Source organism: Bos mutus, chromosome 18, assembly GCF_027580195.1.
Source record: "Bos mutus isolate GX-2022 chromosome 18, NWIPB_WYAK_1.1, whole genome shotgun sequence".
NCBI lineage: Eukaryota > Metazoa > Chordata > Mammalia > Artiodactyla > Bovidae > Bos > Bos mutus.
Window position 1 is genome coordinate 44,159,637 of NC_091634.1, and position 22,329 is coordinate 44,181,965.

The following is a 22,329-nucleotide window of genomic DNA, read 5'->3' on the forward strand; positions in this document are numbered from 1 at the left end:
CTGCTAATGCAGGGGACACAGGTTCAATTGCTGGTCTGGGAAGCTTCCACATGCCTCGGGGCAACAAAACCCATGTGTCACAACTACTGAACCCATGAGCCTAGAGCCCAAGTTCTGCAACAAGAGAAGCCACTGTAGTAATAATTTGAGAAGGATAAAAATAAATAAATAATGAAAAAAAGAAAGATAACATTTTGGTGGTTTCTTATAAAGTTAACATATACTCAGCCTATGATCCAGGTGTTCCCAGAAAAGTGAATATATCCACACTGACCCGTAGATGAATATTCACAGAAGCTCTAGTAATAACAGCCCCAAACTGGAATACCTGTCAACAGGTAAATGAAAAAACAAAAAAGCAACGGAAGGAAATGAATTACAGATACATGTATTAACACAGATAAAAATCTCAAAAACATGTTTGGCAAAGAAACCAGACAAAAGAGAATTGTACTGTATGATTATACCATGATTTCATTTGTGTGAATCTCTAGAAATCACAAATCTCGTCTATAGTGACAGAGCTGCCAAGAGGTGCCCAGAGCCAGAGGTTGGGGATGGGAACTGACTGGCACATGGGTGAGGGAACCCTTTGGGGTGATTGTTCTGCATTTTCCTTGTAGTGATGTTGCAGGGGTACTATATTTATCAAAGTTCATCAAACTGTACAGTTAAAATTGCATTTTATGATAAAAATTAGAGTTGTTTCATATAAATTAACCTCAATAAAGTTGATTTTTTAAAAAGCCTGCAGAACCTATCCCTGGTTTGATCATCTCCCCCATACTCATTGGTAATTATAATGGATTCCATTCCCTATTTGGAGAGTGAGGGTACCCTTGACAGTATTTATTGAGCCATCGCTGTGTGCCAGACAGTGCTCCGAGAGCTCTGCGTGGATTAAGCTGTTTAGCCCATCAACAACCCCACGTGGCACCCACTGCCATGTCAGAGATGAGAGAAGCAAGGCACTGAGAAGTTACTTGCCTAAGAGCACGTGATTTCTAAATGACAAAGATAGGACTGACCCTACTCACACAGACTTGAACTGGCTCAAAATAACTCCAATACATTGTCTCCTAATGAATTTTTTGGTATCTACTGAAGAGCTAGCAAATTGAAAAAAAAAAAACAAAACACCAAAGTTTTATTGGGTAACACCAGGTAAAAGGAGGAACATAATGACTAAGTATAAGAGCAGAGCAAGGGCTCCCAAACTGGGCAAAATGCTCTAAATGTGTTTCATAAAATGAACTACTGCCCCCAGCAAACTTGTATTTATTTTACTACCTCATTGAAAAGAAGTCTCTTACATAAATGCACAATTTGAAAAGTTATAAAAGAACAGCAGTCCCTTGCTTTTCTTCTCCCCAACCCCAAGCCAATGTCTACTAGGAAGTAGACATTCTCAACTGTTTCTCCTGTTATTATCTCCACATTCCCAAGAGTAAGCTATTATTTCTCTTTCTTGCCTTCTTGCCCTGGGAGGTATAAAGATTTTACTCTCCTGTACCTTCTCCTCCATTTCTACTTCCTCCGACAAAACCATACCACAATTCTTGGTTAAATCAGCTATCGCTATTCAAATTACTTGGACACTGCTAAATGTCTAAGTATTAAGTATTATTCACTCGGTCGTGTCCAAGTCTTTGCGACCCCATGGACTGTAGCCCTCCAGGCTCCTCTGTCCATGGGATTCTCCAGGCAAGAATACTGGAGTGGGTTGCTATTTCCTTCTCCAGGGGATCTTTCCAACCCAGGAATTGAACCCAGGTTTCCTGCATTGCAGGCAAACTCTTTACATTCTGAACCATCAGGAAAGTTAAAATGTCTAAGAAGTCCACTAAAACCAGTCTCTTTCTTATACAATCCTTCATTTTCCTTGGACTTAATAATTGCCTTATTTTCATTACTTTGTCAATTGTATTTCTCACATGTTCACACATATCCATTCCAGTTTCTCCCTGTCATCCTTCTCCTTTCCTCCTGCCCTTATCCGGACTAGGAACTGTCTATGCTGCATAGCAGTCATACTGGACTTTCAAGGTGGATTGCGTGTGGGTTCTCCATTTCCTTTGAAGTTGTTGATACACGGAAGAGATAGCAGTGGTGTTCACTGTGATAATGCTGTTTACTCTGGAAGCTCTTGACTGGAGTCACTTTACATAATTTATTGAAAAAATATTTTACATGCATGAGTTCACAAACGTAATCAGACATTCAGAAATAGGGATTTCAGAAATCCAGTCCCAGACCCTAGGTTGTTGTTTTATTTTTTTCCCCAAACTGTGGCTATTCAAATTTATCTGATTCTTTTTTAAAATTTCTTCAACAGTACCTGAATCCTACAAGTGGGATTTAGAAAAGGCAGAGGAACCAGAGGTAAAATTGCCAACATCCACTGGATCATAGAAAAAGCAAGAGAATTCCAGAAAAACATCTACTTCTGCTACATTGGCTACACAAAAGCCTTTGCCTGTGTGGATTACAACAAACTGTGGAAAATTCTTCAAGAGATGAGGATATCAGACTGTATTACCTGACTCTTGAGAAACCTGTATACAGGTCAAGAAACAACAGTTAGAACCAGACATGAAACAATGGACTGGTTCAAAATTGGGAAAGAAGGACATCAAGATTATATAGTTACCCTGTTTATTTAACTTTTATGCAGAGTACATCATGTGAAATGCTGGGCTGGATGAATCACAAGCTGGAATCAAGATTGCAGGGAGGGAAAAAAAAGATTGCAGGGAGAAATAACAACCTCAGACATGCAGACGATACCACTCTTAACGACAGAAAGGAAGAGGAACTAAAGAGCCTCTTGTTGAGGGTAAGAGAGTGAAAAAGCTGGCTGAAAACTCCACATTCAAAAAACTAAGATCATGGCATCCAATCCTACCACTTCAAGGCAAACAGATGGGGAAAAGTGGAAACAGTGACAGATTTTATTTTCTTGGGCTCCAAAATCATTGCAGAGGGTGACTGCAGCCACCAAATTAAAAGATGCTTGCGTCCTGGAAGAAAAGCTATGACAAGCCTGGACAGTGTATTAAAAAGCAGAGACATCACTTTGCCAACAAAGGTCTGTATAGTCAAAGCTATGGTTTTTCTAGTAGTCACGTATGGATGTGAGAGTCGGACCATAAAGAAGGCGGAGCACCGAAGAATTGATTCTTTCAAACTGTGGTGCTGGAGAAGACTCTTTTGAGAGTCCCGTGGAGAGCAAGATCAAACCAGTCAATCCTAAAGGAAATCAGCCCTGAATATTCACAGGAGGGACTGATGCTGAAGCTCTAATACTTTGGTTACCTGATGCCAAAAGCCGACTCACTGGAAAACCCTGATGCTGGGAAAGATTGAAGGCAGAAGGGGGCAACAGACCCTTTGTACCTTTGATAGTACAAAATTATTGCTTTACATGTGATACAGTATTGTTGACTATGTTGAAATATCTTTTGGAGATATTTACTGGACTGTTTACGGTTTTAATGAAAAATTATCTAGGCTTTACTTCAAAATAATCCTCTGTGGGGGTGAGGAAATAGAACACAAGACAAATTGGTTACGTTTATGTTGCTAACTGTTAAAGTTGGGCAATGTGTCCGTGGGTGTCCATTATATCACTTTCTCTACTTTTACATTTGTTTTAAAATTTTTCTTAACAATTTGTTAGATTTAAAAAAATGATTTTTTAGGGTAGAGCAGGGGCAAATGTCGAAAATTAGAATACAGAAAGCAAAGATAAACGATGTTTCTTTTGACTTAATGAAGTTATAATGAAGCTATGTTAGTTGCACTATGACTTTTTACATTACAAATCTTAGCATTTAGCCTTCTAACTGAAAATTCCCCTCATGGCTATCTCAACTGAGATATTAATATTAGGTAAAGTAGCTATAACGAGGTTTTCTTTCAGTTCAGTTGCTGTCGTGTCCGACTCTTTGCAACCCCATGAACTGCAGCACACCAGGCCTCCCTGTCCATCACCAACTCCTGGGGTTCACCCAAACTCATGTCCATCGAGTTGGTGATGCCATCCAGCCATCATCCTCTGTCGTCCCCTTCTTCTCCTGCCCCCAATCCCTCCCAGCATCAGTCTTTTCCAATGAGTCAACTCTTTCTTTCTTTAGTGTTTAACAACTAGATTTACTGAGCATTGACTCTGTGCCAAGCGCTGGTTAAGTGCTCTCCGTGAATTAGTAATACTGGATATAAGCCTGGATGACTGGCAACACACCTTTATCTTACACACTGTGTCTTTCCCTATCTAGAAGACTGGCATCATGCCCAATTTATAAATGAAAAAACCAAGGCTACATAATTTGCCTAAGGTTACAAAAGTAGCAAGTAGTAGATCTGAGATCAGAATCCAGACAGTTTGGCACGAGAGTGTACATTCTTAACCATACCATTGTAATGGCTCATGACTTAAGTCACACACACACACCCGTTCAATCTGAGTCAAGAGACTTAGTGTTGGTTGTCTTCAGTAAGTCAGGTGGATGTAAAGTCACTTTGCAAATCTAAGAATGTCTTTCCCACCTGTAAAGTTAGAGGACTAGTCTCAACAGTAATTTCCTAACAGTGTGGAAGGATATTCAAGAGTGAGGGTGCTGGTGGTTAAGAAGCTAGCTTGGCAAGGATCCTTGGGCCATTTCAATCAGAGTAAAGACTTTTTTGGAAAAGAAATTGTTGTGCTAGAAGTTAAGGTATGAAAAGTCTTTGGAACTGTTACAAAAGTTTCTTTCTTGGAGCCACTGGATTCCAAGCAGCCTGGCATCAGGAAATCCTTGGAATCCTCTCCATGTACATGTGAAGTATATGCATTACACAGACATAGTTTTCTAGGGAAGGACAGTCAAGGCTTTTGTTAAATACATGAAGTAGCTTTTGATTCCATAAAGGATTAAGGACATATAAAATCACTCTTTAGTTTTATACTCTTGGAGGAAACTAGCGATCAGTTTTTGAGAAAACCTGAATTTTAAGAGCCAAATGTTATTAGATAATGATGAATAAGAAATGGGGTTTCCCAGGTGGCACAGTGGTAAAGAATTCACCTGCCAATGCAAGAGACGCAAGAGACCTGGGTTCAGTTCCTGGGTCAGGAAAATCCTCTGGAGTAGGAAATAGCAACCCATTCCAGTATCCTTGCCTGGAAAATTCCAAGCACAGAGGAAACTGGTGGACCACAGTCCACAGCAGACCCAACTGAGTAACTGAGCACATAGCACACAGAATAAGACATATTAAAAGTACTGCCAGCTTGATAAACTGTGCACCTTCAACTGTCACTTGCAATTTGCTCTACTGGACCTACTGACTACAGTTAGAGTGAAATATCTCATTTGGAACTAGCCTGTATCTGACACACAGTATGTTTAAAATTCTTTTCAGTTACAGACTTACACCAAGGAAAAGCCCAATCACTATGTATATATAAAGTATTTATTTTTATGCACATATTTACCTACAAAATTTACAGGAAATAAAACAATGAAGAATATATAGAATACCCTCTTAAGACTTAGTAGGAGCAGAGGGTTTATTGCTGCAGTTCAAAGAATAAAATTTTGTACATGTGAAAGCCAAGATGAACACATTTAAGATAAATGGCAGCCTTGTTAAAAATTTTTTGTCCTGTCTTTGAATTTTCAGCTTTACATTAAATGAAATTAAAAAGATTGCTCATGAAATAATTTAAACCTTTTCAAAATCTTCTAATAAACAGGTAAAAGGCACCTCCAGTTCTTTAAAATATTTACAGCAATCCCAATAGTTTAATCTTCAGGGTTATTATAGTACATGTGGCTAATATGCATACACAGTATGTCATTAACACTCTCTAAACAGTGAGAATTTTAGACTCTGGTTTGTGGCGCTGCTCCCAAGTGATCCCATGACAGAGTGGATGACCAATCACACCTGCACAATACTAGTGTAACAGCATGTCTACCACAGCATAAAATCCAATAATCTAAAACAATGACGGTCAAATTCCCAGACAATACGTAATTTATAACTAAATCTGTCTACTTAGAAGCCTTTGGAGTGTTCTTAAAATCATTTAAAAAAATATAAAGTATATTTAGCATTAAATGAAAACAATGAACCTGGAAAATAGCACTACAGTGGCTGAAATTCACTATCTGGTTTAACAAAAACTGTTTCTCAAAACATCTACAATTTCTTACAACATAATGGAGATGAATTTTCCTTAGCCTAAGCTCAATCCGATGTTTTTCCTGCATTATGATTAAAAGAGGAGTCTCAAGTGAAAGGCACAGCTATAAGTAATAGCCGGTTTTAAAGAGCTGTGGAGATGGCAAGCGGATGTTCTTGAAATACTGGTGCAGGAGAACAAAGTCCACATAACATTTCCTCTTTAACATTGGCATTGATTGGCTATTTACAGTAGTTTGCAAAAATACATTATAAAAACTGGATGAGGTTCTGTTTCTAAGTTTAACTTAGTAACATATTACATACATACTTCATCTGCAAAAACCTTCGCAGGATCTGAAGTACTAAAGTGACACTAATACTGAAACACAGATAATCAAGGTACCACAGCACTGATAACGAGAGTCATCATCATGAAGATAATCTGGGGAAATATTGCACATTTCTTGTCCGTTGTTGCTATGACAGTCACATATCCAACTGTAAAAGGAATCTTTTATGGCTTTTTGCTGTATCACTTTTTGAAGAAAGGTTGTTTTAAGTCCCAAAACAATGAGTGTAGATTGTCATTGAACATGAGGCCTAGGTTTCAAAATTAGCTTTCCTGTCTGTAAAAATAAAAAGAAAAAAAGGTTAAGAATATATATATATACAATTCTATTAAAACTATCACCACTTTCCTAAAAGCCTTATAAGGCATCAGAACATCCCTCAACATTTAGTCAAGATTAAGCAATTAATAGTTATATTTTCTAAGTGTTCTTTGTGTAGAATTTTCTTCTAAAATCTTTAGTACTTTAAAACACACACACACAGTCTTCCTGAAAATCAGCCAACCAACCCATTGGATAAAATAAAATCCAGACTTGTATAGGCTAATTTATGCTCCTTACCAAGTGGAGTCTATAAAACATAAATAAAACTGTGTATCTGAACAAAAACTTTCCCATTTTCTAACATCAAAACTTTAATTTCCTCAAGTTAAAATGCACACCTAAGGTTGAATGACAGACACTCATATGCTGCTGGTACTCACGCACACGGATGCAACTTTTCTGTTTCCATGTGCAGATGGGTACAGTAGGGCCCGTGCGGGGCCAGTGTCATAGTTACCAAAAAAAAAGGACGTACCATATAATCCAAAGAATTTCATTTCTAGGAACTTATCTGAAGAGATCCAAGTTTAAGGATGCTCATTTAAGTCCTGTTCTTTCATTCAGGATTGACTGAGTGCTTATCACGTGCCAGGCCTCAAGAGATGCTAGAAACCCAGTAACGGACAAGACAGTTTCCTGTCCTTGTGGAGCTTAAGCTCTAATGAAATATGCATAACATATACAACACGCAAAGTGTGGATGAAATTACGATGCATCCATAAAGTGGAGCACTACGTAATTAAACAAAATGGATGACATTAACTGAGATCATGTAAATAAAAAGGAAAAACAGGCCCAAGACCTTGTATACAGTTAATGTCCAATATATGGCAGCTCTGAAATCCTAACACTGGGTCAAAGAGCAGAATTGAAAACCCTGTAACACTGTTTAGAGGTTCTTTACTCATAAGCTTGATTATAACCTCTTTCTCTTATAATAAGTACATGAGATACACAATAAAACATAAAACATGGTGATTATCTTTGGTTGCAAGGTTCTAGGTCAAAACTATTGTCAGGATTCTGGTTCCCTCTCAAGTCTTCAGTTCAGTTCAGTCGCTCAGTCGTGTCCGACTCTTCGCGACCCCATGAATCGCAGCACGCCAGGCCTCCCTGTCCGTCACCAACTCCCAGAGTTCACCCAGACTCACGTCCATGGAGTCAGTGATGCCATCCAGCCATCTCATCTTCTGTCGTCCCCTTCTCCTCCTGCCCCCAATCCCTTCCAGCATCAGGGTCTTTTCCAAGGAGTCAACTCTTCGTATGAGGTGGCCAAAGTACTAGAGTTTCAGCTTTAGCATCATTCCTTCCAAAGAACACCCAGGGCTGATCTCCTTCACAATGGACTGGTTGGATCTCCTGGCAGTCCAAGGGACTCTCAAGAGTCTTCTCCAACACCACAGTTCAAAAGCATCAATTCTTCAGCGCTCAGCTTTCTTCACAATCTAACTCTCAAATCCACACATGACCACAGGAAAAACCATAGCCTTGACTAGACGGACCTTTGTTGGCAAAGTAACGTCTCTGATTTTGAATATGCTATCTAGGTTGGTCATAACTTTCCTTCCAAGGATTCGTGCCTTTTAATTTCATGGCTGCAGCCACCACCTGCAGTGATTTTGGAGCCCCAAAAAATAAAGTCTGACACTGTTTCCACTGCTTCCCCATCTATTTCCCATGAAGTGATGGGACCGGATGCCATGATCTTCGTTTTCTGAATGTTGAATTTTAAGCCAACTTTTTCACTCTCCTCTTTCACTTTCAAGAGGCTTTTGAGTTCCCCTTCACTTTCTGCCATAAGGGTGGTGTCATCTGCATGTCTGAGGTTATTGATATTTCTCCCGGCAATCTTGATTCCAGCTTGTGTTTCTTCCAGTCCAGCGTTTCTCATGATGTACTCTGCATATAAGTTAAATAAGCAGGGTGACAATATACAGCCTTGACGTACTCCCTTTCCTATTTGGAACCAGTCTGTTGTTCTATGTCCAGTTCTAACTGTTGCTTCCTGACCTGCATACAGATTTCTCAAGAGGCAGGTCAGGTGGTCTGGTATTCCCATCTCTTTCACAATTTTCCACAGTTTATTGTGATGCACACAGTCAAAGGCTTTGGCATAGTCAATAAAGCAGAAATAGATGTTTTTCTGGAACTCTCTTGCTTTTTCCATGATCCAGCGGATATTGGCAATTTGGTCTCTGGTTCCTCTGCCTTTTCTAAAACCAGCTTGAATATCAGGAAGTTCACGGTTCGCATATTGCTGAAGCCTGGCTTGGAGAATTTTGAGCATTACTTTACTAGCGTGTGAGATGAGTGCAATTGTGCAGTAGTTTGAGCATTCTTTGGCATTGCCTTTCTTTGGGATTGGAATGAAAACTGACCTTTTCCAGTCTGTGGCCATTGCTGAGTTTTCCAAACTTGCTGGCATATTGAGTGCAGCACCTTCACAGCATCATCTTTCAGGATTTGAAGGAGCTCAACTGGAATTCCATCACCTCCACTAGCTTTGTTCGTAGTGATGCTTTCCAAGGCCCACTTGACTTCACATTCCAGGATGTCTGGCTCTAGGTCAGTAATCACACCATCGTGATTATCTCAAGTCTTACTTTCCCTTAATTTTTGGTAATACTTTTGTATCTTGGTAGAACTTTTACTAAGTTTTCTACAGTTTTACTGGGGTGTAATTCATATAAAATTGTTAAGTTCTGACAAATATATAGACCCAAGTTGCCACCTCTCAAGGCAAGCTACAGAACATCGTCACCACTTAGAAAGTTCCTCCATACTTCTTTCCAAGGTCAATGGAACCTGAGCTCCCGACATAACTGCTCACCATAGATTAACCTGCCTGTCTCTGACCTTTAAATAAATGGAACCTCACCGTGTGTTTTTCTGCTCCTGCTTCTTTCACTCAGTGTGTTTCTGAAACTCACTGGCGCCACTATGTTTCAGCACTTTTGTACCTTTTTAGCCTGCTATTATAAGATGTGTAGTATTCCACTGTATAAAAATACCACGGATTTAATAAAAAGTTCAAACAAGACAAGCCAGTCATCCTTTCCATTTACCTCAAATTCTAGTCCTCTTACAGAAGAAAACAGTTTTAGCATGAATTCTTACATACTGTTTTTTTAATGGACTTATATTCACATATATGAATAAAAATTTGGTGCTTCTAACATGCTAATTAAGCGTTTCATTTCTAAATAACCTGATGATGGGGAAGGTGGGGAGGGGTACACATGACATAAGAATGGCCATGAAAACAAAAAAGAATGGCCAAGAGCTGATTTACTGTTGACACCGCCTGAGGATAAATGAAGTTCATTTAGCTCTTCTCTTTGCCTTCTTATGTTTGGAAATTTCCCTAATTAAAACTTAAAACAAAAAAAAGCACCAAACTGAGCATATTGTTTGTTAATTTACTTTTTGCTCCTACATTATGTCTTGGATGCTTCCATGTCTGTATTTACAGATTTACTTCTGATTTCCTATGATATGGCTTTCCCACAGCCTATTTCACCACTCCCTTGTTGAGACACAAAGATTATTTCCATTTTTTTTTTCACTACTAAGGAGGTTATAATGAACAACCCTGTGTACCTGTGGGATGGTACCCCCAACCAGGGTAGAAGAAAAACAGAATGGTTAGGTCATGAGGCAAGCACATACTACGTTTTATAAGACTGATGAAAACTATCCTTCAAAAAGGGCTTCCCTGGTGGCTCAGATGGTAAAGTTATGTACCTAAAATGCAGGAGACCTGGGTTGTGGGTTCAATCGCTGGGTCAAGAAGATTCCCTGGCGAGAGAAATGGCAACCCACTGTATCAATGTATAGTCCCAACAAGCAGTGTGTGGCTGCATCGTTTCACCACCACACTAGTTATAAAGTATTTAATTTTTACTAATCTGACAGGTGATATTTATAAATGAACTGTTTAACTTTGTACTTCCTCCATGATAAATGAGGCTGTCCAGTCTTCACCTTTATCCATTTGTATTTCCACTTGTGTGATATGACTTAACCTTTTCCCATTTTAAAAATGTACTATTTGTCTTTTTATTATTAATTTTTAATAGGTCTTCAAATATCATGGATACTATCCTCTATCATTCTCTTTCACCAATCCAGTTGTTATCCTGCCCTAGAATTTTTTTGACCTTTTATTCTAATCTTCTATACTGGGTAGGTATTAGTAAATAGTTTTTTTAAGTTGAAGGTAAAAATGCTTTTTATAAATAAAATCAAAATTGTGACATATTCTCATCATATTGATATGTGATTAACTTTTTTAAAAACACGGCAGGTTCATATGTCTATAGTCTATCAATTAATCTATTACTCTATTTAAAACTCTATATACACAACAGCATAAGATAAATAACAGTAGTTCATAAAACCAACTCCCAGAGAGTCATTTTTGGCCAATAATGACCACTGTATTTCACCGAATCTAAGACAGCTTCAGTTAGAAGGTGCATCATGACTTTCTGTCATTAAGACAGATTACACTCTCTACCAATTTAACTATGAGACACCACTGACTGTTAGATATATCTCAATTTTCAGGGATGTTACAGTGTTTTTAAAAAAAGTGTCTTCAAATCAATGCTACAATGAATATTCTCCCTATTAATTCCATTGAGACAAATTATCTTTAATGCTTGTTTTACTTAAACCAAAGAACTTCAGTCCTTTCACATGTTGTCTACAGTTTTCTAATGAAAATACTCACATCATCACAAGACATGTTGTATTCCGCTAACACAGTTCGACATCGAGCAGCTATACTGAATAAATACGGTCAAAGGAAAATTTGTATTTCAAAAGTAAGCTTTTAACAACACGTAGAGAGGTGCTTTAGTTTAGTTCAGAGAACAAAATTCAACTCATGATGAAGGATACATTGACGGTGCGACCACTCTCTTGTGAATCCCAGCGAAGAATAAGCCTATTAGAGTGATGCAGCTAATGGTGAAAAACGGATGGTTCCACAAGGATGTGAAGAAGGACACCTGTCAAAACAAGAGTTTGAAATATAAAAATGTTAAAAATCTTAGAACAGTATTGGTTCCTACTTCTTTACTTGTACATGAACACATGTAACATTTAATTCTCTAAAGTACGAGAATTTGGTGGGTTCCCTGGTGGCTTTTGGGCTTTCACTGCCATGGCCTGCTCCTTGGAAGAAAAGCTATGACAAACCTAGACTGTATTCAAAAGCAGAGACATCACTTTGCTGACAAAGATCCGTATAGTCAAAGCTATGGTTTTTCCCATAATCATGTCTGGATGTGAGAGGTGGACCATAAAGAAGAATCAACGTTTTTGAATTGTGGTGCTGCAGAAGACTCCTGAGAGTCAGCTGGACAAGGAGACCAATCCAGTCAATCTAAAGGAAATCAACCCTGAATATTCACTGGAAGGACTGATGCTGGAGTTGAAGCTCCAATACTTTGACCACCTAATGAAAAGAGCGAACTCAATGGAAAAGACCCAGATGTTCAGAAAGACTGGAGGGCAGGAGGAGAAGGGGAAACAGAGGATAAGATGGTTGGATGGCATCACCAACTCAATGGACATGAGTCTGCGCAAACTCTGGAAGACAGTGAAGGACAGCAAAGCCTGGCATGCTGCAGTCCATGGGATCGCAAACAGTCAGAGATGACTTAGCCACTGAACAAGGAACAAGAGGGATCTGGGATTCCATAAGCTGCGAGGCAAGGCAAAAAAAAAAAAGGAATTTGAGGACTTTCCCAAATCCCAGTTCTTCCTATTGTTATGCTACACAAATTAATGTCTGTTTTAAATCTTCAATGCAGCAAAACAATATAGTAATATTCCCTCCATTCATTCCAAATGCTTGAACCATTACAAATTCAATTCTATAATTAAAAAAATACCCTACTGACAATATTTACTGAACCCTTCCTAGTGAGAAGTAATTTAAAAAGCGTAAGACTACAAGTTCCGTGGACTTCCCGGGCGGTCCAGTGGTTAAGACTCCATGCTCCCAGAGAAGAGGGCTTTGATCTCTGGTTAGAAAAGATTCCACATGCCAAGTGCCATGGCCAAAGAGAAAAAAAAAAGAAAAAAGTTCTGCAGGTGGAGGGATACTGTTCTGGGCATGGCATTGCTATTTTCCCAACACCTGAAATAGGACTTGGCAAATATTGGTGCTCAGGGGCTTCCCCAGTGGCTCAGTGGGTAAAGACTCAGCCTGCAATGCAGGATACACAGGAGACAGGGATTCAATCGCTGGGCTGGGGAGATCCCCTGGAGGAGGAAAATGGCAACTCACTCCAGTAATCTCGCCTGGGAAATCCCCTGGACAGAGGAGCCTGGCGGGCTACAGTCCAAAGGGTCGCAAAGAGGTGCACACGACTGAGCAACCACCCAGGCACATATAGGTGCTCAATATTGTTGAATGAATGGAGATGAAGCCTCTAATCTCAACAAAAACACAAGTCAGACATGATCTAGTTATCTTCCCTGTTAAAAAGCAGAAGTGATCAAACTGCATACACAACCTGGTCTCAGTCTAATCACTACCATTTTCCTTTTCTCTCTTCACCTGGCTAGCTCCTACATATCCTTACAAGACTGAGTTTCAGCATCACCCTTTCTTTCTGAAAGAAACAAAACATGAGTTTGCTTTTGAAGTTACTAGATTTAGATGGCCACAGACATTCCAGTAGAAGAGAATAATTAGTAGCTAGCCATAAAAAACTACAGTTCAAGAGAAACAAAGAGCTAATTTCAGATATGAGCATAATCAGATGGTAGAAAAAAAACAGAACCATCCACAATTCTGAGACTATGTAGAAGGACAAGGGAACAGGATCCAGAATGGGAACAAGCATAGGCACTGAAGCCAGACTACTGGGAATCAGAATGCAGATGGAGAAGGCAAGTATTTAGAGTCTAGAAAAAGAAATCAAGTGGACTAGAAACTAAATGGGAGCAACAGAATCAAACTAAGGGCATCTGTGCTCCACTCTCATACTAAGATATGTGTACATGTTTCAAGACGGAGAACTAAACTTAAGGAAGAACAGTGGCCTAGCATGGTACTGCTTAAATAAATTTGTCAAGTGAAGAGATGACAGGTTGAAAACATCAGGAAGGAGAAAGCTCCCAGAAGGATGGGATCTTGAAGAAAGATTAATATTCCAGAGTAATGTCTTCTTAAACCCTTGAGGACAGTTCAATTCCCACAGGCTAGCTGTGTTTTATGAGCCCTGCACAATATTAGCACATACAGTGTTTTAGTTTTAATTAGGTCAGCATCCGCCTTCTTTCCTCCATGGCAACAGTCAACTGCACCCAAGTAACAATTTTCTCCTTTAGTCTGGGCACTCCTGTACTTTCCAGTTTGCCACATTCCCTCTCCCCTGTGCTCCTCCACCTAGCCACTGGCTTTCGAGTCTGCAACTCTTCTTACAGACACAATCGCTGTTTGTCAGGTTTGAAGTTATTAAATATTGAAATACAGAGTTGACATTTAGGCTAATATTTACATTCTCACCTAATTTAGAGAATTACATTAACTACAGAATTTTGAGCCTATTTCATATTACATTTAATTCTATGTTTTATTAAGATGTCAACTAGCTGAAATCAGCTTATGTTTTTCCCAATTAGAAGTCAGATTCATTTCCCAAGACAGACCTTTTTCTTGCCAGCCTCCTTCACTCTTCCCCTAAGGATGAGTACCAGCTATAAAGGGACACACAGGAGGGTTTCTTATCCATTATAAAAACCCCTCTATTAACGTGAAATCCCATCACCAACCTCCCCTGCTCCTATTCTTTTGTGTTTCCACCTCAGTGGATAAAGTCAGAGAGATTACATGGTAAATAACCCCCTGGTTGTCTGAACTGCCATTTAGACTGCTGACAAAAGTCTTATTAATAAGTTTTTCTTCTATATAACTTAACGGTTGTAAATAAAGCTACTGAAAATAGTTTATCTAGTTATAGCTTAAAAGGGGAAGGTTAATTTTGTGAAAATTACAATATCATTAATACCTAAAGAAAGCTGAACTGAGAGAAAAGAAACTTCGCTGAAAAACTGAAGATGATTACTTCCTTTAACAAAAAAGCTCAAGTTTTAAATTAAGGCACAAGTTGGTAGAAAGAGGTAGAAATTTCAGAAACATGCTATCATGTTTCATCAAAGGATGCTTCAAGAAATAACATTATGAAATCTGTTATTGCATTTGGCACAGCGATATTCTTGGTGTCCAATGGGAGATCTCTCTGCGTCTCCTATATTAAACTTCAGGCAGATTTTTTTTTTTTTTAAAGATAAAATGAAGTTGAAAAAGAAGGGCTCTGACAGTTTAGGGAATTTACACATCTGTTCTCTTCATGATGAAAACCATGGAACTGGCAGTGACTTCAGTTCAGTTCAGTCGCTCAGTTGTGTCTGACCCTGCGACCCCATGAATCGCAGCACGCCAGGCCTCCCTGTCCATCACCAACTCCCAGAATTCACCCAGACTCATGTCCATTGAGTCGGTGATGCCATCCAGCTATCTCATCCTCTGTCGCCCCCTTCTCCTCCTGCCCCCAATCCCTCCTGGCATCAGAGTCTTTTCCAATGAGTCAACTCTTTGCATGAGGTGGCCAAAGTACTGGAGTTTCAGCTTTAGCATCAGTCCTTCCAAAGAAATCCCAGGACTGATCTCCTTGCAGTCCAAGGGACTCTCAAAGAGTCTTCTCCAACACCACAGTTCAAAAGCATCAATTCTTCGGCGCTCAGCCTTCTTCACAGTCCAACTCTCGCATCCATACATGACCACTGGAAAAACCACAGCCTTGACTAGATGGACCTTTGTTGGAAAAGTAATGTCTCTGCTTTTGAATATGCTATCTAGGTTGGTCATAACTTTCCTTCCAAGGAGTAAGTGTCTTTTAATTTCATGGCTGCAATCACCATTTGCAGTGATTTTGGAGCCCCACAAAATAAAGTCTGACACTGTTTCTACTGTTTCCCCATCTATTTCCCATGAAATGATGGGACCAGATGCCATGATCTTAGTTTTCTGAATGCTGAGCTTTAAGCCAACGTTTTCACTCTCTTTCACTTTCATCAAGATGGTTTTTAGTTCCTGTTCGCTTTCTGTCATAAGGGTGGTGTGCCACTTCAGAGACCCTGGCAATTATGCTGGCCCAGATGGTCTATGGTATTAGTGAGCTGGTTTCCGTCCTGGTTCTGACGTCCTCCTGTTTTTTTCTGGTTTTGGCTGCTTAGTACACTTACATCTACTATTTAATCATAACGCTTACTGCAAAGTTGTCTCGAATGCTTTACGGGGTGAGGAAAGGCATTAACAAAAGTAACTCATAGAAGAAAATGTTGCTGTATAGTTTTTAAAAGTTGGTACTGATGATACTAAACGAACAAAACAAAATATAGTGTTTACACTGAAATATGTAATAGGGAGATACATAACAACTGCATACAAGTTCAGAAATGAAAAGTAATATAAGTAGTATTTCTTAGACCTTTTTCTTGGCAAAGATACTTGACCCGCAATAGCCAGCTGAAGTTTTTTCCAAGCAAATTAATATAAGGCATATTTTTAACATGATTAATATCACTACTAGTACTAATAGGAAGCATTTGATTAATACTTTACAAAAAACAAAGCACTGCTATAGCCATTGTCTCACTTAATCTATGAAAGATTTTAAATCAAAACTTCTACCTTTTGTGTCTCGGGATCTATTAACCAGTTCCAGGCACCAGTAGCTGTACAGACAGATACCACTATAAGAAGCACTGATGAAAGATAAACACGAAATTAGTAAGGAAATAAGCCATTAATGTGATACTACTACCAGTTCTTAATAAACAACAGCCAGAGGATGCAGCACTTCACTAAAGGGAAAATGTACTCCACTCAGGAATTAGGGAAACTTGCCACAAGACCTTGGGGAATTCTCTAAAACAATGTGAACCTTAGTAACTGAGGCGGATACTGTCCCCCTGAATTTTTTAGTCAGTATTTCTATAGATTTATGAAATTAAAAGCAGTAAGAACCAAAGTGGTAAAACTTTAATGTAAATTTCTGTTATGTGCTTTATGCTTTCTGCAGATTCAAAACAAAAAACACTCCCCACCAAAACCTCATTTTTTAATGTAAACAAACCAAACAAAGACTCTTTCATGAATGCACTGAGAACCTGGACTAAAGAATTCTGCCTTGCAGACAACTGCCTGTTGTTGAATTAAACAAAGGTCAGTGTTAGGGAGTGTGGAACACACCCATCAGTATCAGATTTTCTTTAAGGGACTTAAGGAAAGTTGGGGTAGAATTACTGACAGTACAAGTTAGAAAGATTCTTTCTCCTCATTAAGGTAGAATTATTTTAGAAATTCTAGATAGAGCATAAGTAAAACCTGAGAATAAATAGTGTTACTAAAATACTATTATACTATTAAAAATAATACAGGGGCACCAAGACCTAGTTAATGGTCTAGAGACCAAGACAGTTACTTTCTTTCAATTGGGATGCAAACATTTTTAAAAATTTACAGATCAAGCTTCAAAGACCAACAGAAATATTGCGAAACCTTAATTATCTAGAACCTCTGGTGATGCACTTTTAGAAGAGGCAAATCACAGAAAAACAATCTCATTTTAGTTATTTAATAATACTCAAAATTTCAAATTTATGCTCTCAGCTCAGAACAGATTAAACTCAGTTTCTTACATTTCTATATTTCCAATAAGAAATATACTAAAGTATACAGATTTTTCTTTTCTTAAAATGAAGCAAAATCATAATCAAACCCACCAGACAGGACCTCATACAAATGGGTATACTAAACAAGCTGATGTCGTTTATATGGAAGCACTGAGACTGTGAACCAGAGAAAAAGTGTATTCATTATATTACATTTTATACTCCTATACATTTAAAAAGATTCCCAAGTAACAGTGAAATAAGGTTTTCGGGATAATTCCTAGGTAAACGGGAGAGCTTGAGAAAAATCATTACTACTAGTGAATTCTGACCAATCAGAATTCCTGTAACGTATGATTAGCACTTTGTACACAGATTTACTAAAAATTACACAAAAAATCTTGACATAGGAAAAGACCCCTGACTTCAACAGTGCTCTTCAGTTCAGTCCCACCAACTGAATCCTACTTCAAAATAAAGGATGTCCTTCTTGGGCTTCCCTGTGGTTCATCTAAGAATCTGCCTGCAATGCGGGAGATCTGGGTGTGATCCCTGGGTTGGGAAGATCCCCTGGAGAAGGGAAGACTACCCACTCTAGTATTCTGGCCTGGAGAAGTCCATGGACTATAATAGAGACCATGGGGTCCCAAAGAGTGGGACACAACTGAATGATTTTCACTTTTCACTCTTCTTGGAAAAAATTAGACTTCAGCAATGAACAGCCAAGAAATTAAGACTCTCCCAACATAAGTTACCAAAGTATTCTGCTTACTGATCTTATCACTTATATATTTGTCTACATTTCCTATTTCCTATATATTTCCATGGGGCAGTAACTACAATTCTTTCAAGTCACATTTTACAGTATTGGTGAATATCACTTCCTTTAACAAACTTTACTTCAATAGTTTATAGGCAAAATTGTAAAACTGCTAAACAGATCACTGAAATTTTTATCACGTGTTCTGGTAACCAGATTTGCCATATATGTCTAACAAAATATATGTATTTTAATATAAAAATAAAAATTCAACCACACAAAATAAGACTATCCTTTTAGGGCTGTCAGTTTCTTTTCTTAAAATTTCTTTAAAATGCTGTTATTTACAAAATTAAATAGATCTAAACCTGTCAAAACAAAAGGGAACCTTATGGTTTAATAAAGCAAGCATTTGTTTGCTTTTTAAGCAAGCATTCGTTAATCAAAAGTTTTACGTGAAAGCAAATCACTGCTAGGTAGAATAAAAGTATCAACTGTCAGCTTATTTTCCCTTAAAAAAATGTCTAAGCACTTACTTCTCCAACGTCCAGTGGCAGGTTGCAAACAATGAATATATTCAGTAAGTCTCCTCTCGAAAGCCTTGAGATCTAGGTAAAAAGATTTCAATTTTGAAATTAGCTACTCTTACTAGTCTGAATCTATTACGATGAATTTTAAATACTCTAACTGCTTCAGGTCTTGCACACCAACTTACACGTATGACTGCACTGTTTACTTCTTCACTATGACACCTTTATGCACTTGACAGAAACACTAGGTTTCTATAGTTCCAATTTCACATATAAGAAAACTAGCTGGTTCCTCGTAAAATGGTATGTGGAAAATCAGCAGCAGCCTCAGTCGGCGCCAAAAGCTAGAAATTTGGGGTTGCAAAACAAGGATCAAAATCAAGTCGAGTTTTAACTCTGTTGGAATCAAGAACTCCGTATTTGGATAATGTCTTACCTAGGACCAAAGTCTCGATGCCCTTATGTTTAATTAACAGCTACGCTTTCAGTCTGCTCTTACTGAACTGATACAGCTAACGGAGGGATAATGGAAAGACGCTCCCTTTTCCAGCCTCCCAAGAGCTTACAAGACGATCTATGTGGCACTTCTGGAGCGCCGACGCCTGGTTCTACAAGACAGGGGCGTTTAAGGTGTTCCCTCTGAATGAGCAAGGTAAGGTATCATTTTCAGTTGCGCTTTTCAAACTTTAAAAAGGAGACCAAGAAGCACTCCCTTACCCCGGCAGTTACCAAAAACCAAGGCAGGAATTAGGGATACAACTCTTAACGACTATCAGAAAAAAATTAAGTGAGTTAGCGCCCTACAAGGCACAAAGTACAACGGTTTGCTAACGAGTAAGAAATAGAAGTAACCGGGCGAGAAGCTCCCTGGTCCACGCAGGGGGAATGAGGGGGGAGCTGACGCAGCGCCTCTCCAGCGCCGGCGGAGGCCAGGCGCGCCGGAAGCAGTGCCTGGCCGTGTCCGGCCGCCCCTTGGCCCCTGGGCCGGCCCCCGCGCCCCCAGCTCCGGGCCCCGTCAGTCCATCCTTCGCGGCCTCCTCTCTCCCGACCAGTTTCCACGATTCCGGCGCCTCGAGAGCCCCGCAAGCTTCCGGGAGGAGTTAGGGAAGGGCCCAGGAGGCGCACCCTACCTTCCGCCTGCTCCAGCGAGTTCATGTCGGGCGGCAGCTCCGGTCACCGGCGCGGCCCCGTCCGCATCTCAGCTCCGCGGTCCCTACCCGGCCCGCAGCGCCAACTCCCACCTCTAACCGCTTCCCTCCGCCCCTCTTCTTGGCACCGCCCCTTGAATAGACCCGCTACGCTCATTGGACATTTCCGCCAGACCCTATAACTAAGACGGCTTTCTACTGGCTAGTTCCCTCACGGTCCTCGGGCACCGGCGTTGGACGGTCAGCCAGAGGGACCAAGAGTTGTCGGCGGCTGAGTTGGCGTGACACTAGCGCCGCCTCCTGCCCTGGGGAGGAACTGCAGCCTGTGCCGGAAAGTTCATTCATTCGTGTGTGTATTTCTAGTTTCCGGCTTGATTCTTTCATTACTTAAATAAGCCTGGCGTGCTGCAGTCCATGGGGTCGCCAAGAGTCGGATACGACTGAGCGACTGAACGACGACGAACCCTTTAAGTACACATTTCTCCCTTGGTTATTTTTTCTCATGACATCCAATTTTCATAAATCGTAAAATGAGCAAAGTGTTCTGGAACTTTAAAAAAAATCTGTAAGGCATTGACTACATTTATATTTGATTAAAACGCTGTCTTGCTCCTTTCCTTGTGGTCACTCTTTCATTCAAGAACTATTGCATGTCTGGCAGGCACTGTATTTATCAGGGATTCAGTTTAGCAAGATAGTCAAGATTCCTATCCTCAAAATGGAAGGGTTACAGCAGACAATAAACATGCAAATAGATCGTTAATTTCAGATAATCTTGGTTCTGTGAAGGAAGTAACAGGGTAATAGGATACAATGAGATAAGAGTGGGAGGTGGATGGTGGGGTGGTTGGTGGTGGGAAATGGGAACTAGTTCTGCTGCTGCTGCTGCTAAGTCGCTTCAGTCGTGTACACTCTGTGTGACCCCATAGACGGCAGCCCACCAGGCTCCCCCGTCCCTGGGATTCTCCAGGCAAGAACACTGGAGTGGGTTGCCATTTCCTTCTCCAATGCATGAAAGTGAAAAGTGAAAGTGAAGTCAATCGCTCAGTCCTATCGGATTCTTAGCGACCCCATGGACTGCAGCCTACCAGGCTCCTCCGTCCATGGGATTTTCCAGGCAAGAGTACTGGAGTGGGGTGCCATTGCCTTCTCCGAACTAGTTCTAGGGAAGAGCTATTTAATACATAGGGCGATTTGATTTGAGAGCCCCCAAAAGCAACTGGCTATACAAAGATAGGTGCTAAGAAGCTCCAAGTGGCACTGGGATTTTTTCACTGTTGGTATTTTATTTACTCATCCTTCAGTTTTCCTCTTCCCCACTTGCTATTAGAACTGACACATTCTTGCCCATTACTTCACTTTGTAGGTTCCTTTACCCTAACACTTCCAGAGCCTTCCTCTGAGCCAAACCCTTTACATACATTATCTCATTTAGCGCTCCAACACAATCTTTTTTTAAACTGTGGGTCAAAACCCCTGAGAAGATCATGAAAGGCATGAAATGAGCCATAATTGTTATTTTGTAAATATGAGCTAAAGTAAAACTTAAAATATTAGCATCACTAGAAGTAAGAATGTGTCATTTCATGATTCTTTATTTTGTTTGTGTGTGTATTACATATGTGCTATGTTCTGATCATAATGTAAAACATATATGTAACTGAGCATTCCAACAAAAAAAAGGTTGAAAGCCACCAATGTAGGTATTAATAGGCTCATTTACAATGAGAAAAGTAAAACAAACTTGCCCAGAAGTGTGTGTATCAGTCACACACTCATGTCACAGATTCATTTTCATCTGTGTTAAAAAAAAAAAAACAAAAACATTGAACATGCCTTTGAAAGGGTGTGTATTTTTATCCTGTTATTGGCACCTGCATGTATGGATCACGGGGGCCTGGGGAACAGTAAGGGGAGGAAGAGAGGAAAATAGGGGCTCATAGTCAGGATAAAAAATTTTGAACCTGAAGTAATGGGGAGACCGAAGGATATAGATTTGTAGAAACATTATATCAATGAGATTTGTCAAGAAGATAGTTAACAAATATTTAAGGAATACATGTTTCAGACACTGGGATATAAGCCGAGAATGCAAAGGTCTCCCTCTAGGGTCTTCTGCCCTGTGTAAAAGATAGTGTTTAGTGTAAAAACAAAAGAACACTGAAGACCCTTAAAACATCAGTGATAAGATGAAGATCTGCTTCAAAGAGGGATAGCCAGTACAATAACTAAAGTTTCTTCTATTTTCCTGGAGGTCTGGTGCTACATCTTTTATAGTTCAGGAGTATGTAAACCTCCTTAAACCCCACAGCAGCAATATGAACCAAAAGGTGTTATCAAATCCATTT

General features: G+C 39.6%; 1 protein-coding gene across 1 annotated transcript; it reads right to left on the bottom strand.

Moving 5' to 3' along the window:
* Positions 1-5,436: 5,436 nt before the first annotated feature.
* CNEP1R1 (CTD nuclear envelope phosphatase 1 regulatory subunit 1) lies at positions 5,437-20,100 on the bottom strand. The gene is made up of 6 exons (XM_005902645.2): positions 19,964-20,100; positions 18,840-18,911; positions 16,561-16,634; positions 11,751-11,860; positions 11,581-11,635; positions 5,437-6,797 (listed from the first exon to the last, which is right to left on the bottom strand). Exons 1-6 carry the CDS (start codon positions 19,986-19,988, stop codon positions 6,756-6,758), a joined length of 378 nt encoding a protein of 125 aa, XP_005902707.1. The 5' UTR covers positions 19,989-20,100; the 3' UTR covers positions 5,437-6,755.
* Between the last annotated feature and the right edge of the window lie 2,229 nt (positions 20,101-22,329).

Bases quoted from the DNA above. Each gene is read 5' to 3' on its own strand.
- CNEP1R1 (XM_005902645.2), bottom strand. From the start codon at position 19,988: ATGAACTCGCTGGAGCAGGCGGAAG. The intron at 11,861-16,560 runs GTAGAAGTTTTG...TTGTTTTGACAG, and splicing joins TAGATCCCGAGACACAAAAG to GTGTCCTTCTTCACATCCTT. The intron at 6,798-11,580 runs GTGAGTATTTTC...TTATTTTTACAG, and splicing joins ACAACATGTCTTGTGATGAT to ACAGGAAAGCTAATTTTGAA.